Raw genomic sequence first — 17,843 nt, 5'->3', positions numbered from 1 at the left:
ACTTTAACAATTTTTCAGTCATGTCACTATGATGTCTGCTGAGTGGCAGTTTATAGTGATGGCCAGCACTGGGGCACCATGCTGCAGGCATGTGGCATGATGTCCCACCCAGTCACATTATCCAGACACCAGGCTGAACAGTCCTAATACTAACCTCTAAATGCTGAGCACCAAGTGAGGCTGCTCCTAGTAATATTTTTATAAGTCTCTGGTATGACTTGGCCAGGGTCTGAACCCATGAGCTCCCGCATCCAAGGCAGATGCTCTAAAAACTTTGGCCACCAGAGCAGTCGAGCAGACAAGACAAAACCCATAAAAGCATAAAAGATATATCTGGATCGCTGAAACAATGTCATCAGAATATGTTACATGGTTCTTGAGCTGTATCGATTACAGGCAATGTTCTATGCTAATGGTTTCTGGCCTATGATGATTAGAAGCAACATCCCACAAAAAAGGCATATCTAGATGTACGAGAAAGTGTCCTTACCAAATTCCATCAGAATATTTTAAATGGCTCTTGTGCAATGCTGACTGCAAGCAACACTCTAAGTCTCTATGTGCTCAACAAGGAACACAAGTCTGTTCAAATGGAACAGATGAAACTACACCCTTAAAAGGCACATGTATTCATAGTATATTTAAATTTGAATTGAATGGTTCCTAAGCCATGCCTGTAACAAGCACAGTTGAAGACACGAACTGCACATCTACATGTAAAAGGCAATTCATCTACCAAATGGCATCCAATTATGTGTAAGGGTTTCAGAGGTATGATGTTTGCATGAGCTATTAACAGACATAATGATGGATGAACTGATGGATGGATAGAAAAGGTGATTGCCATAGGTAACCTAATCTTGATGCAGGTCTTAGTGAAAATGTTAAGTTTTGACATCAGTAAATGTTGCCTCATCCTGTGACTCATCCACCTAAAGAAATGATATTGAACCTAATTATAAAATGGCAACAAGGAACATTCATGAACGACAATGTCATCATTATGTGAAAAATTTGCCCTTATGTTAGCCACTTGTTTTTGATGGAAATATAAAAATTGAAAAGTTTATAAGTTAATCTAAAACGTTGATTTACTCCACTTTAAAGACAGTTCTTGTTAACATAATTTATCGTTATAAAGAAGCATATATTAAAACATTAAGACTTTTCTATTGTCAAATTCTTTGCAAAATTAGTCTAATTATATCAGGCATGCAGAATGCAAAATTGGCATGTTCTGTTTTATTGTGGTTGGGCTCTGCATATGTAGCTGCTGACAAAGTCATGGTGCTGTTAGCGATCACTAAAATTGCCCAAGATAAAAATATTTTCTGATGCAGATTTATTTAAATAACAAGAGCACCATGAATGACACAATATCTGCCTGCTTTGTGTTTATCAGTCCTCCATGTTGGCACTAGGACCAACAATAGATATTTCTGACCAACAAGTCTCAACAACCTGACCTTTGGCCAAGATATGTGATCCTGAACTGTACTGTGCAACAACCATTATTTTTTAAATTAAACTTACCTTGATCATGACTGAAAAGGAAAAGTCAATGCACAGACAGACAGACAGCTGGACATGTAGGGTCATAGCTTAATGCACTCCACCAAATTGCAGTGATATAAAAATGTAGTTTTGTAAAGTAAAACATAATTTAATTATGTAATAATTACCTGCTATTATTGCTGTGTCTTTTCCTGGCATTATTCCCCAGCCTGACTGCATTTGTAATTGGAACAAAAACAAACAAGTTCCCAGTCCAATGCTATATTCAACTGCATCATTCAGAAAAGATGCTTCCAGATGAGGTCATTAGCAGACGATATTCTGCCCATTTTACCTAGACGATGGGCAACCTGGCAGTTTCTCCTATATGCGATTACCAAAATTTACCATTTTTAACAAGGCACACTGAAGCAAGGTCAGCTTATAAATCATAAATATAGATACTAACAGAAAGCCTGATTTGCATTGTGTTTATGTATGTAAATTTCGTAAAAGTATCTAGAGATTCAATGAATTTATTTCAACTTCCAAACACCATATAAAGTCAACGGTCAATCTGCCAAATGACCATAAATATGGCGGCTGATGACGTCATTCGGGAACTATCTATACTGTCCTTCCTTCACTGAGAACAAAGACTAAATGGACAACAGAGCAGCGAGGGAGGAGCAAATTTGCAACAAAAGCACTTTAGTATTACATCAATATAGGCTTACTTCTCAAAACTACATTCTGATAGCATTAACACTTTACATTGCTGATTCTACAAGCTCAAAGGATGGCCAATGGTCTTACACAGCTGTCAGACAAAAATTAAAAATATCTGTTCCAGTTGGATGCTACAACTGACTGGAGATTTGCTTGTCTAAGACATAACCACCTTTGCTCTGGACTTAGATTATCATGAAGGAAATCTCTCATTCTCAGTGTGAGACTGATAGGCTCTTTTCGTAGTCAAACTACTCCACCTAGAAATGGTAGCTGCTAAGATATTAGAGGTACAGTGGTCCACTTCTTACATGACCACCCCATCTGCACCTGGAAAGTGGCCTTATAAGATGGGTGGCCTTTCCAGAGTGGGGGGGGGCTAAATTTTCTGTGAGAAGTATATGCAATGTACGTAGTACAAAAGCTACATACTTCAAAGCATTAATTTCTTCATTTAACAGTAACATTAATTAAAAGGTTCTTCTCATCTTAAGATTAGACTTATTTCAACCGAATATACATTAAAAGTTCTTATTTTTGATGTAAGTGCAATATGCAAGAGGGTACTGTTGTCAAGCACATTGCAAAACCATTCAAAAACGTCATTTAAATCTTGATACATTTATAATTCACTTTCTGTTTGGTCCATTTTCCCACTGCTACTAAAAAAATCTCCTTATCGGTTACGATGTTGTTTTTTCAAATCTTTTTAGCATAAAATTGTTTTATTTGAGTCTCTTTTCTACATAAAATTGTTCTGCAAGTCCAACCCTCCCCACCCTCAATGTCTTCAAGTAGAATAACTAACTTTCTTATAAAGTAATATGTCTCCGTTTACGTGATGACATGTTAATGTTTGGTAATGACTTATTCACATGTTGCTAACCTAACTGTATGCAATTTAATTATGCAGACAAAACTTTGTGGAGTGGATGAAATGCCTTCTTTGTAAAGGAAGTGATAGATGTATTGTCACGTTATTTTTCTGTTTTGTTCAAGGTCAATGTCTCTTATATAATTTGATCCACAAAATTTATATTTGCAGATGGCTGCTATCGCTTAACCAGCTTGAAGCAGCTGTTCCATTTTTTGTGCCCTTTTTTTCATGATATATGTGCCTGTTGTCTGTCTTTGTCTACGTTATTGTGTTCATCATGCACTGGCTGCTCAGTTCATATGTTTCTTCATCTCCTTGTTTTGAAAATGAGAATAATTAGACTTTTCTCAGCTGTCTTGCTCCACTGCTACAACTTCCTTTGTTGTTGAACAAACTGCCATCACGTGATACTCACCAGTCAACCCATTTATGCTATGATGGACATTCATTAATTGCTTTAAATGACCACTCCTTGGCTCTCCACACTACATTGTGCTCTAGACTAAATGAACGGGGACTACATTCATCATTACCTAAATGTAAACAGAGGCAAAAAAAAAAGAAACGTTGTTTCAAGCTGCCAGCATAGAACAGGAAGAATTCCAGTTATTTCCCTTATGCCCTTTCCACCTCAACAGTTTAAAACTTTGACCATCAATTTAGATAACATAATTCAAATCCCTATTAAATCATCAACCTTTGTGTCGATTATCCAAGATATACCTCTGTGTATTGCATTATTCAATGCCCAATCAGTAGGACCACAGGAAAAGCGCACAGAAATAGTTAATTTTATCAACAATCAGAATATCGACATCTTATTCCTGACAGAAACATGGCTAAAAGCATCAGGAAATGAGCCCAAGTGCGCGCATCTAACACCCACCGGTAATTCCATCAAGTTGTTTTCCCCCGCCACTCTAGCGGAGGTGGAATCGATGTCATCACAAAGAACTCCATGATCAAATGTCTTAACCACACCACAACTTTCAATTTCTACCACACATCTTTGGAACTAGTCCAAACCACACTCACACTGGAACAAAGGTCAGTCAATTTTTCCTGCCTATACCGCCCTCCTCTTAGTAGAAAAAACAAGCTGACTGAATCTCTCTTTATGGAAATTCAATAGGTGGCAACCTGATTATTCTTGAAGATTTCAACTTTCACTTTGACTGTCCCAGAAACCCAAACACATAAAAACTCATAGATTCCATTATTGTTTTCAATCTTAAGCAGTCAGTTAACCAACCCACCCATAAACATGTTCACATTTTAGACTGGATTTTTCATAGACCCGATAATATTCTACGGTCCTCCATGGTATCCCATGAACTTGCATCAGATCACCCCTGCATTATATGCCATCTTCAGACCTGTCAACCCTGATGAGTCTGTCTTAGTAAGACAACTTTTTCCCCATAAGATTGACCAGTTTTCAGTAAGGTGTAATAAAATATCAATAACTGCTATGATAATGCTAGAAAATGTAATTAAAAGTTCCATGCATCGACAGTAAACATTATGTTCTACTGAAAAGTTTGTAAAGTATGTGTTGACTTTATTTACCACAGTCAAGTAAAATAGCACAAACTCTAGTTCCAAACCCTATGCAGCTCAATGGCTTGTTGTTATCTCTCAACTTGACATAATTCTTGGAAATTAGTTTCCATTTCACATGACGATGGCAATCATATCTCCCACCATGAGACATACACAAATTGGCATGTGATGTCCAATAAACATAATTGTGTCTTTTTAAGCTTTTATTCACAAGAATCTGAATACTCCTTTTTATTCTTCTGATTTGGTTATTAACACTTTTCTAGAAGCTTATTTTCTGTTTCGTCTTAACATGCATCACTTTCTGGATGCCATTTTTAAAAATTCTCTAATCAACAGTCTGATCATGCAGACGCTTTGCATGAACAAATAGGTACAGTTTATAGCATCTGGAGTGCTGCTGTAAAGTTAGTCTGGTTCCCTAATTTCACTAATCCTAAGACGAAACCTGGATCCAAATAAAACACAGATGAACCAGTTATCCAGATTTTTCGACAACGATCATTTTTCCATAATTTGTGCGAGTATACCGTAAGTCCATATTTTAAGGGTAATTTTCATAAGACTTACGGCAAAATCATAAGAGTTGGCAGGTCTTCATCTTGACGTATCAGTTCCTAACCCTCCATCTTTATTTGCTACTTAGAGAAACCTCCGTATGATAAATAGAACCAAACTAATGTATGACATCCAAGCAAACCTAACAACTTGCTTACATCCTACAGCCGAACAACTCGATAACTGCCTTGAACTCAGACACAAAGACCTATTTTGACTGCAAGAACAAACTTAAAGACCTAATAATGTTTCCTACCTTAAATATTTTCAGCATGTTTTTTTATGTTTTCTAACTTCATGGTGCATTTTTAAAAATCATATCATTATATTTGTTTTTTTAAATATGTTATAGGTGTTTCTAATGTTGTAAAGTGCTTAGAGCTTCTAAAGATTAGGCGCTATCCAAAGTCCTCATTATTATTATTATTATAAATTTAACCCATGCTGACCATGTTATGATCTTGACAATTACATCTGACTGTAGTCATCAGTGAGAAGAACTCAACAAATGGGTGAGGCCCAAAATTATATCACAACAGTGTTGGTTCCATTTCCTGTAAAACATCGGCTTTTATGGGTAATGATATAATATTAATCTTAGCGTTACATGTACTTTAACCAACACATCAGTAATGGAAACCTGACATTGGGAGACAGGTATCGATGGTGGAGATAATCTGATTTCTTACCTTATGATATGAATTACTGGTTTTGGACACATTTGAAATAAAATGTGGCCGCTTGTGAGTGGAACATTTTACATTTTTGTACTAATATGCTGGCTGTTGGTCATGTTAGAGGGGTGGCCATTCATGAGGGGTACTTTTGAACACAAACTCATCGATGCCATGGGATTTTGGCCATAAGAAGCGGGTAGCCACTGATTGGGGGTGGGGGCAGTTCAAGAGGTGGACCACTGTACTTCTTAGAGGGAGAATGATACATTTCAGACCATTTCTTGTCACTTTTGATTTAGACAGATAAAAACATAAAGCCCTGCCCGGAGAAAGAAGTCTATCTTCATTATTCCAAGCACAAATGTAGCTAATTTTTGGCCAGAAAGCCAGACTGGCACTGAAGACTGAACTGCAGCCACCACTGAAATTAAGGCAACCCTCTTCAACCAATAAAGCAAGAATTTCACTCCTTCTATTTGTGAGATATCCAATTCGCTAGCAGCATAAACTAGTAGGGCCTCGTTAAGTTCTTTTCATGGGGAATCAAATCGACTGCTGCATTCATGGTTCCCAGAAGAGGCTGAGGCAAGCAGACAATGATGTCCTCTCGAACTCTCTTGTTGTGAGAGACAGTATATGTTTCATCCTGTTGGAAAAAACATGAACTGACCCTTTTCTTGTGATAAAATTCAACCCATTTATGTGTGAAGGAATCAAATCAGACCACTCCAAATTGGAGATGAAGTCCACATGAGGCACTGTCTTCCAACAAAGTAACAGATCTCTGAGTAAAATATGTCAGAAAACATTGAGCATCAACCAGTTATCAAAATACTAGATGATGGGCACACCCCAATTTTATCAAATAACCTGCTATTTCTCCCATCACCCTGGTGAAGGCTTTGGGCAAAGAGCTAGAATGATGTGTGTGCATGTGTCATTTGGATTTTTAACGTAGCTTTAACAATTTTTCAGTCATATCGCTATGATATCTGTAGTGTAGCAGTTTACAGTGATGTCTAGCACTGGGACATCATGCCGCAGACATGTTGCATGATGTCCCACCCAGTCACATTATCCTGACACCAGGCCTAACACTAACCCTCTTAATGCTGAACATCAGGCATTTTTGTAACTCTTTGGTATGACTTGGCTGGGGATCGAACCCAAGACCTCCCGCATCCGAGGTGGATGCTCTAACCACTAGGCCACCATAGGACAATGGGAAGAACCTAAAACTAAAAAACCTCATTGTCCTTACAGAACTGCAAGAATTTTCTGTGTGATGGAAAGATGGGGATGTGTTGGTAGTTTGTGAAGTCTACTAAGTTATTGATCCTTACAGTTTTCCTGACTGAGGCTGACATCATCCTGAAGTCCTTTTGCTTCATGGGGAAAGATCTATGGGAGAAGCTAGTGATTCTCAAAGAATCTGCTTGATGACAACTTCCTTTATTCCTCCTGGGATCAGTGCATTTAACTTCCTTACACCATGAAGTACCATTGTCCAGATATTAGCTACATGGTGACTTTCTTAAATTGGAAAATGCCTCTAATCCCTGGTGGGATTTGTGAGTTGGCAACTTCCTTATACTGGGAAGTACAATTGATCCCTGCTGGAATCTGCTTATCTGCAGCTTTCCAAGCCTGGAAGTGCCTCTGAGCCCTAATTGTTGGTAACCTTCTTATCCCAGGAAGTGCCACTGATCTCTCATAATAGGCAGTGTGCTGGCAACTTTCTCATAAGATGTGCCATGGAAGGACTCTCCATGAAATGCAAGATGTTCACTGGAGACAAAGAAGGGGAAGCAGTTCCTTTCTTCCTACTTCTATCGAAAAAGCAACTCTGCTTAATCCCACACTTCAACTGTCCATAGAAGGGACATCCATAAATAAAAAAAACACTTAGTGCATACCAAACTGGCATGGAGGTTTGTCCCATGAATCTTTTATATGGCCACATTTGACAATTTCTTGTAGCAGGTGGAAAGGCTGAAAGAAAATTCCCAAAGAAACAAATGACCAAAACAAATTTTTTAAGGGTAATACCTATCCAAACACTGGTAGCAACATGTGGGTTCAATTTATGGAAGCAATGCTTCACTAGCACACATACAAGAGTAAACTAAAATCAAGAAAATCAATAAAATGACAAATGGGAACAATGGGTAATGAAAAAAAAGAAAACAAAGACTGGAAATTAACAATCAACTGCAACCCAAAATTGTCCATTTGACTTATCTGGAACTCTCGAGGGACCAGAGATGTTTTATCATTACCTGAAATTCAAGGAAAAGGTCAACATTCCAAATAATGGAATTATCTAAGGCACTGTACTGTGTATCAAATTAGTGCTAGGCTTGCAATTACCAAATGGAGGAGGAAACTTTCACCATGGACTGGGGACTATTGCTAGGAAAAGAGAAAGCAGAGTAATAATAACAGGTTATTTACTACTGCTATTAAAACAACCCATTTGGTGAAGGAAAATGTAATGGATTTTACCATTGGCTTCAGATTTTTCCTTGAAGTCAGTGATTAAGCCACCACTCTTTCTGAAAGGATGGTCATAGTTTTTACTACATGTCTTCTTAAACAACCTAATCTAATGAATATTTTAGGTTGCATAAATTATGTAAAAGGGGGTAAAATATTTTAACAAAGAAACAGGCAGAAATGAATAATTTAGCTATAAAATCAAATTTTGATTAGTTTGAAGAGAAACATTTCTGAGAAAGGGGAATTACAAAAGAAAATACTATTAAAATATTTAGTAAAGTTGAACAGGAACCATATCCATAATGGACAATTCTGTAGTGCATCCCTTTTATGGTACACTAGATTATCTAATGTCTGTATTTTTCAGAGCAAAGTTTGTCAATTACCTTGAGAACTGTAGCATCAACCTTGTCAATGGGTACATACCTAGAATGACAAGGGCCCTGCCAGCTATATTGGAGTTCTGAACATGTAGTTTGGTTAGGAAACAACCCATTCGCAGAGAACGACCAATAATTGGGATGACCCGCTCATTTAAATCACAGTTCTTGGCATCCAAAACTGTCAAAGAAGGAGTCTGAAAAGTATTTCAGAAGTGAAGTGTCTCAAACAATGAGTGTTGATGTAATGGTTTTCTACTGACATTAGTGAAATGCCTTGAGCAAATACAAAGCTATAAATTACAAGTATTTATCATGTAAAAGACTGTATATTACCCACACACTTAAGTTGTTCAGTAAATTATGTATACATGACTCTAAATTTCACCAACAGAAATTAATAAATAAGAAAACTAATATTTTCAATACATGCCATAATCACAATAAACTATATGAAAACTGTACATTTCGTTTTGCTACAAACCTGGATCTGCAGCTGGTTAATGTTCTAGTCACAAATTAGCAAAATCCATGTGGATTAGTACTAGAATACACACATAAAACATACTGATAAATTACATCATATATGTACCTCACTTTAACTAGATGACATGTCTAACTTTCACTAGGTGATCTTAAAGTCATCTCCACATATTTTGCAACAAGAGTAGTGATGTGCTCAACCCAAGTGTTGTGTCACACCACCCTCAAATTTTTCTTTTTTATTTTGAAAATCATTATTAACTCATTCAGCCCCAATCCCGCCTGTAGGCATGATGAGGCTGTACCCTACTTCTGACTTCTGCAGCATCAAGGTCATTTAAGATTCACCAAAGTGGGTGGTATTACAAAAAAGCAGACAGATGTAGCTCTACAATGATACCAAAAACTCTGGAAGTTCTAGTTGCACTACAAAATAAAGAGGGAAGAACCTAATTTTTTGGACCCATTTTGTTTTCACCCAAAATTCGCTTGTGGTCGGGATGCGATTTTGTGTCCGGATTTTAGACCTTTTGGCCTCAGATCTAAGGCAGACTGGTCTGAACTGCACACAGACAGGTGAACCTTTGCAAAAACTAGGATAAGGTGGGCATTTGGAATAAAGAGTGGTTTCCATACGAAAATGATGGGTCCATTAAGCAAAAAAAAATGTTTAAACAAAATCCAATTCTTACACTTCTGCTCATGCGCAAGCAAAATAACCAACGAAAAACGATGTTTCTAATACAACTAGGCATTAGTTTCATGGAAAATCTGTTGAAAGCTGACGTATTACGATGTATTCAGAAATAGCCCCCAAAATGTCTTTCCTACTCGCATTTCAGGCGAAAACGAAAAAAACCTCTGGGGCCAAATGAATTAATGTCATTTTCCTAATAAGCACATTTCAAAGTTTAAAAAGATCCCTCTTCTCTAACATTTCTTCAGTCACACAGCATCCATTAGTCACATCAATAAAGCTTGTTTCACTTGTTTTATTTAAAAGTATTGATTGGTCCCCTATCAAATTCTCTTCATTAATATAACAAATTGGTGAGATAAGGTTTCAAACTGAAGAAACCTGTTTTCTTGGAAACTTGTGATACACAGCTGCTTTAAAATAAAAAAAGTAAAGTACACATAGGTATGTAGACAAACAAATTCTTATGCCATTCTTACACAAGTCTTCTCATTTTAGAATAGTATCAAATTTATGTGTTAGATTAACATGAGGATACTAAAAATGATAAGATTTTATTGCCTTATTTTTATACTGTTCTTTATTTTTATATTGTTGTTAATGTATCTGAAAGGTGCAATCCATACTGAGGAAAGGTTAAGATATTAGTAGGTGAAAAATAGCATAATGATTATGCCAAAAGTGTAATGGTTGGTATGTATGGATGAGTATTGTGACACATATACTGGGCATCAGATTGGTACTATCTTCAATTAGGACTAATAAGGCACCACAAAATATTTTCTTGTGAAAACAGCATTTCAGATGACTTTTTTTCAGGAGGAGTAGCAATAACAAGATTTTTATTCAGGACCAGCTAGACTTCACAGGAAATCTTTTAGTAAAAACCTCATGTTGATATGCCCAAATATCTAAGAGAAGTAGTTATAAAATTATTTTTTAAGATGTCTTCTGTGGTGGCCATATCCAAGTCAAACTCTTTAGAACCAACTAAATGAGAAAAATGTATTTGAAAAGTTTCATGGCAATCCTCTTCGTTCAGGAGGAGTAGTAATAATAAATGTGTGCTAATTGATGAACTGACAACAGATGATGGAAAACTGACCATCTGATGACCTTTCATGGTCGATGACCATAATAGCCAATAAACTGAGGAAATATTTGTATTTTATTTCTGTACCAGTGTTCAAAGAATATTATTTTCAGACACAGGCCCAGGGATGGTGACTTAAAAACCCCCACACAAGCCCAGATTCAAATTTCACAAGCATTGACTTCAACTCAGTGTGCCCAAAAGATCCTTATATTTTTTTTATCATTTGCCACACAATATTGGAACTGCTGTATTTTCCATACGAAACAAAATAAAGAAAATCATATCCAACTCATGATTATTCAGATCTGAAAATATTCTGATGTAAATCAATGTTTTCCTCTGGGTCTTGATGTCAATGTCCAGCTGCTGCCAATGTGCTCCTTAAATACTGGACTAGCAGCACCGAAGTTTAATAGCAACTGAAGCATGTCTTGCTTGATACATTTTCTCTTACACTTTTGATGTTGATCATAGGTGCTACTTAGTATATTTAACCACTGCTGCATTACACTGTTGTAAGCATGAACAAAGGACAGCTCAATTATTAATCATTAAAAATAAACATCTTAAATAATTCAACAGCAATTAAATATGACAAAAAAAATCTAATTACTTAATAAAGTTTTGCTGCCGCAATCATTTTTGGGTCAGTCTTGCCATTTTATCTCACTTCCAGCAAGGGAATAGCTGCTTTTTAAATGAAGACTCAAAAACCATCATAGACCACCTTTGATCCATTTGCTACTCATAACACCTCAAAAAACATTTCCATATTTGGTTTTAATCTCTCCAGATTACAACAATAGGGTAATCAATTAACAGCTTGTCCAGCTATGCATCATTGTACCAGATACAATCACTGATGGAAAAGTTCTGACCATCAGACTCATTCTGACCGCTTACTATAATGCATGGATAGAATGTCACTTTTTTTTTTTTTAAATTGTATAAAAACAACAAAATTAATTTTCAAAGGTGGTACATTTCAACTAAAAACAGTATGTGTGGTAGATGGTCTTAAAAACAGTAATTTTGTCCTACCAGATGAATGTTAAAACCAAGTGAGTACCTGGCAATCTGTTCCCCATCTCATATATCACATGGTTTGCTGTGTGCAGCTTTCAATAGAAGTACAGTAAGTAGATGAGCTTCATAAAGATAAGGGACATACATGGTGATAAATATTAATAATTTACTAATCTTTCAACAACTTGAACATAGAATTCTTCATTTCACCAGTGTGATAAAACTTTTCTCAGGGAAGTTATAATTTTTTTTCTCCACAAGCTCGATAGACACCTCAATAAGGATAAAAGAGAGGCCTGATCTGAAATTAGAAGCAAACTGGACATCTGGCTATCAAATTCTTTTTAGCACAGTATAACCCTATATATGATATCATATTATTACAGCCTTTACCTTTCTAACAAGTCTTGCACAGGACTGCCAGCCTCGTGGGCCAATATTCTTGTTGCTTGATATATTGATTTTGCAGGCTGATTCATAATATTCCACCATGTCAAACAGGGACACACATATCTGAAAATGATTTTTGAAAGGAGTGTATAATTTTTTTTAAATGGCAACTAATTTCAAACAGTTGCTCATGAATGCATATGACACAAACAAAATGTTTCTGGTTTTCAATTTAACAGAAACAACTTTAACTAATTTATGACTGTAGTTGTGGTGAGGCTGTGATGTCAATGGTTCAGGAAATACCACTATGTATGGTACCCTATAAACCGGGCAGAGATTAAGCTAATTCCAGGAAATATACATTTTCCATACATAACATAAATTAACAGATGGAAAACAGGAAATTTTCATGATATGATTTTTTCTTAGTGTAAAAGAAATACCTTGTACTTGAATCAAGAGTTTAGGCCCTAATTTTACACATTTCTAACTGATCTGGTGGTCTAGTGGTTAGAGCATCTGCCTCGGATGCCGGTGGTCGTAAGTTCAATCCCCATTCGAGTCATACCAAAGACTTACAAAAATGGTACTAACAGCCGCCTTGCTTGGCACTCAGCATTAATAGGTTAGTGTTAGGACTGGTTGGCCTGATGTCAGGATAATGCGACTGGGTGGGACATCATGCTACATGTCTGCAGCGATATCACTGACTAAAAATCTAAATCACACACACATACAGACATGCCAAGTTTTCTGGAATCAAATCAAGGAGATTTGTGTTCAAAATCAGGGAGATTGAGTCCAAATCAGAGAGATTAGCGTAACGACTATTTTTCTCATAAGTGAGAAAGTGCAGATTGTACCATATCTAAGTGAAATAACTATATGAATAATAGTTACTGAATTTTAATATTTTTTTATATATATTATTTTCTTAATCTCACAAAAAATAATTTAAAAATCTTCACAAGAATCAATGTGGTAAAAAAAATAATGACACACTGGAACCTCAAACACTCAAACAAAATTGTAAAAAATTTCAACATGTGTTGGTTCTTTCAGTTTTGTAGAGAAGCTCCTTTTGCAGCGATACACAAATCATTTGAAGGACTGAGCAATGTGCTGCATACTTTTAAAGTGTCTTGTAAGATCATTGTTTCCCCCACAGGGGTTCATTACAAAGAAAATTTGAAGTATCTGTCCATGAATCAAGGGATGGGGGTTCTAATCTTTAATAATATTGTTACAGGTTAGAACCCCCATCCCTTGATTCAAGGAGGATACTCCAAATTTTCTTTGTAATGAACCCCTGTGGTTTCCCCCACTAGAAATGTTCAAATGTGTGTTGCAAGCTGTGCAGCATGCAAAGCTTTCTCCATTTTCACTATGCTTCATACATTTAAATTCACTTATCCAAGCGCTGTTGAATTTGCAAATATATTTCTTTTTTTCAAAGGCATATTTTCATTGAATATGTTAGCGTACGTTTTGACATGGCACCAGAATTTTTTAAATAACCCCAGAAGCAGTTGTAGGAATATACATCAATTTTTATGTGTTTGGTGATTCACCTCTGGCAGAGTGCACTAACTACCGTACAACAGCAAAGGCCAATGATATTCCGATTGTGATGTGTCTCCTTCCACTGCCATATTGCTCCATGTGAACAAATGTAGTTCAGAATATATTTCTCAATGGGGACAAATTACATCCAAGGTTTAATTCTTGAACTGATGGAAAAGGCAGAAAACATTCCAAATGTAATAACTTGATTGATGGATTATGGTAGTCGTGAACATGGAATATGAAGCTGAATTCTTTAATTGAAATAGATTTGATTTGCATTCTTCTGTTGATTTCCAGAAAAAGCCTCTTAAAAAGAAACTTCCATGACACATGTAACTAACTAGAAAATGCAAAATTCAACATTAGAATTTTATAGATGTTGTAAGATGGGGCAGAGAAGCTGAAAAATTTAGTTGACCAAATTCCAATTTTAACTGATTCTACACAGGTCAAGGACAAAATAGCCATTACAAAAAAATTCCCCTAGGTATGTGACCAAAAAAGAATTTAAAAAATTCAACCAGAATTAGACTGCTTGGCTTTAATAAGATCAAATGAAGGAAAAAGACCCCCAAGTCATGTTGTTACGTGTTAAGTGTTTAGGCTCTCATAAACAGTAACAAAAAAAAAGCGAAGACAACAAGGTTTGTAAAATTTAACAAATATTTCCCTAGAAAAACAAGGCAAAAATTTAGGAAAAGAACTTACAGTTTTAAGAATCAAATCCAAAAATAATCTAAGAATAATCCAAAAATTAAAAATTAGAAGTCCTAGTAATAAAATGTTCTAATGAATTTGAGATCAAGTCCCAATGAAAATCCAAAATGGAAGGTGTCAACAGTTCTTTGTTGAACCACAGAAAATAATGTTCCGGTGTTTGAATTATGTAAATTTTAATAATTATCTTTGTCCAAAAATTAATTTCAATCACATTTATTTTCTGAGAAAAATAACCTCTTAGAATCCAAATAATTTGAAGAAAAATTAAAATTTAACTCCAAATGGTCACAACAGGAAAAAACCTTGACATCTAGTTTTTTAAAAGCCCAACTGAAACTATCTCGCAAAACATCACTATTAAATCTGGCTACTGCACACTTCCGGTAAAACTAGAATTTCAAAATAACAATGCAGAAGCTATTTACATGTCTAAAGTCACATACTAAAAGTACAACCTCGATTTCACTCTATAAATCCCACATTAAGAAAGAATTAAAAAAAGTTTTAAAAAGTTGTTTACTTACAATCATGAAATAAGGTCAAGAACTAGGTCAGCTTCTAGATACAAAGTTCTAATATTAGGTTTTCTAAAAACTGAACTGAATTTCTGGAAAATATCAAATCCAGTAAATAAAATTACATTACAATGGCATGTAAAGGGATATATATATATATATATATATATATATATATATATATATATATATATATAAAATTTAAACTAACAAACAAACAATTAAATCAAATCAAATATAAATTAAATCAAATATACATAACAATGTAAATGCATTTACATCAAGAAAGATCATTGGATGCAATCTTTAGAAATTAAGGAACTGAATAGACCATTTTAGTAATCTGACTGGTTTACAAACAAATACCAATTGTGTAAATTCTATTTTACCTCATCGTCAAGGTGACTTGATTCCAAGTCAATACAACGAAAGCGGACTCGCCGAAAAATCTCTTCCAGACCTTCACACTGACGTATATCCAGCTTCTCTCCTGCAATGACACCCAAACTAAATACTTATGAAAATAACAAGGCAGTAGTGGTATGCATGTTAACCCTATGCTCAAGACAATGCTGGACATCTTAGGACCTTGACTCCAGGACTAAAGAAGTGGGCAAGCACATCTCAAAATGGACTTTGCTTTATAATGAGACATTCAAATTTATGAATTGAATCCAGGTGATGCCCCAGATGATTCTAAAATCCCGTAACCAAGGTACAACACAGAATAACTGTGCACATCTACAAATTCTTGCTACTCTACTGTGTGAAAAGAATTTCCAGGGAATTCAACATAAAACCATTCCTTTTTTTCTGCGGAGTGCTGAAATTATCTCTGATATTCTTGGGCAATATTTTTGTTGAATTAGCCACTTTTGTAGCCATATTGGCTGAAAGATCAATACCATTTTCATTTAGACAAATTAGACACCTTTAGAAGACTTCAGATGACCATCCATTCATTACAATTAATGACAAGATTTTTTACTTTTTCACTATGTTCCATGTGCAGCTGTAATAGAGGTCAGATCATAATAATCTTTATTCAAGAGAAAACTGGATATAATAATTCATCTTATGGTGATAACCCCATGTCAATCAGTCTCTCCATTTTCATAAGTACTGTGGTGGCCATATTGGACAATTTGTATTCAAGACAAAACTGGATACAATAATTAATCTTTTGGTGATAACCCCATGTCAATCAGACTCTCCATTTATGAAGCATAGCTATAACTAGATTTTAAAGACAGTGGCCATACTGGATGTCAAACTGAAATCTTTTTTATTTAGTACCAGTTAAACATAAAAAGTAGTCTGCCAGTGAAAACCATATGCTTACATGATTTTCCATCTAAGAGAGGTATCGGTAAGATTTTCAAGATGTTTGCTGTGGTGGCCATATTGGACAATTTGTATTCAAGACAAAACTGGATACAATAATTAATCTTCTGGTAATAACCCAATGTCAATCAGACTCTCCAGTTTGATAAGTAGCTATAACTAGATTTTAAAGACAGTGGCCATACTGGATGTCAGGTTGGCATAATTTCCATTTAGTACCAGTTAGACATCAAAAGTAATCTTCTGGTGAAAACCATATATTTACATGATTTTCCATGTAAGAGATATATTGGTAAGATTTTAAAGATGGTTGTTGTGTTTGACATATTGGATAGATCAGAACAATTTTTATTTAGGTGGCGGTCTACAGTTTCATATTTTGCATAGGGTTAGGATTTTAAAGAAAAAGAATTTTCCCGGCTGTGTTATACTGGCTATTTAAAAAAGACCTTGTATATCTTAGGTATAATTCAAAGAACCTTTAATTCCCTTTATTTTGGTGTATGTTGATGGTGTACTATGGGTTATAGAGTATACAACTTGGCCTTACTTCAGATGTGCACCTTCAAAAAAGTGCTAGCTCTACTTGGTCATTTTCACTTACAGAACTTCAGAGGTAAATTGTACAAAAAAGAGCCAATAACTTTTTTTACGTTTTATATATTTGGTAATTCATTCATTGCACTTTCAGAAGCTGTATTGTCTAGTCTGGCAAAATTCATTTTCCCTATTTTAACAGCTGCTATGTATAGTGTACTTTAGACTAATTCAGGCTGATTTTTTAACACAAGGGAGCAGACATTTTAGTTAGCAGTGTGCTTAAATCATGAAAAATTTCCAAAAGTACAATATCCGAAGAAATTTCATCCACATTACATTAATGTAGCATATAGGTATGCCAACATTCTCTCCACTGTGCATGTTTTAAATGCAAACTACTTCACCTTACATACGTCACTCTCTCAAAAGTACATATTAACTGGTGAGTGCCCCTTTAAGACCATCTAGGCTCACTAAGACATCTTTTTCATGAAAATTCCATGTTGATATGTCTTTCCACTCATGAATAATAACAATAAAAAGATTTCCAATATGGTTGCTGTGTTGATCACACTAAATGCAAGTCTGGCACCATTTTCATTTAAGAGCAACCAGACATCAGAAGTAGTCTTAGTGTGAAAATCCCATGATGATAGGACAATTCATTCAGGTAGAGCAGCAATAAA

The 17,843-nt window shown here is 35.4% G+C and overlaps 1 protein-coding gene across 2 annotated transcripts in view; it reads right to left on the bottom strand.

The window, feature by feature from the left end:
* Positions 1–17,843, bottom strand: part of LOC149805447 (uncharacterized) — an 88,152-nt gene that overhangs the window by 43,525 nt on the left and 26,784 nt on the right. For both annotated transcript variants that reach the window (XM_089950038.1, XM_089950039.1), the window contains exons 4-6: positions 15,663–15,763; positions 12,473–12,592; positions 8,824–8,974 (exon numbers count right to left, since the gene is read on the bottom strand). In XM_089950038.1, coding sequence (XP_089806164.1) covers positions 8,824–8,974; positions 12,473–12,592; positions 15,663–15,763 — 372 coding nt within the window. The remainder of the gene's footprint in view (positions 1–8,823; positions 8,975–12,472; positions 12,593–15,662; positions 15,764–17,843) is intronic.

Source organism: Sinohyriopsis cumingii, chromosome 2 (assembly GCF_028554795.1).
Source record: "Sinohyriopsis cumingii isolate HCF-2022 chromosome 2, ASM2855479v2, whole genome shotgun sequence".
Classification (NCBI taxonomy): Eukaryota; Metazoa; Mollusca; class Bivalvia; order Unionida; family Unionidae; genus Sinohyriopsis; species Sinohyriopsis cumingii.
This window is presented reverse-complemented; position numbering and strand designations above follow the sequence as displayed.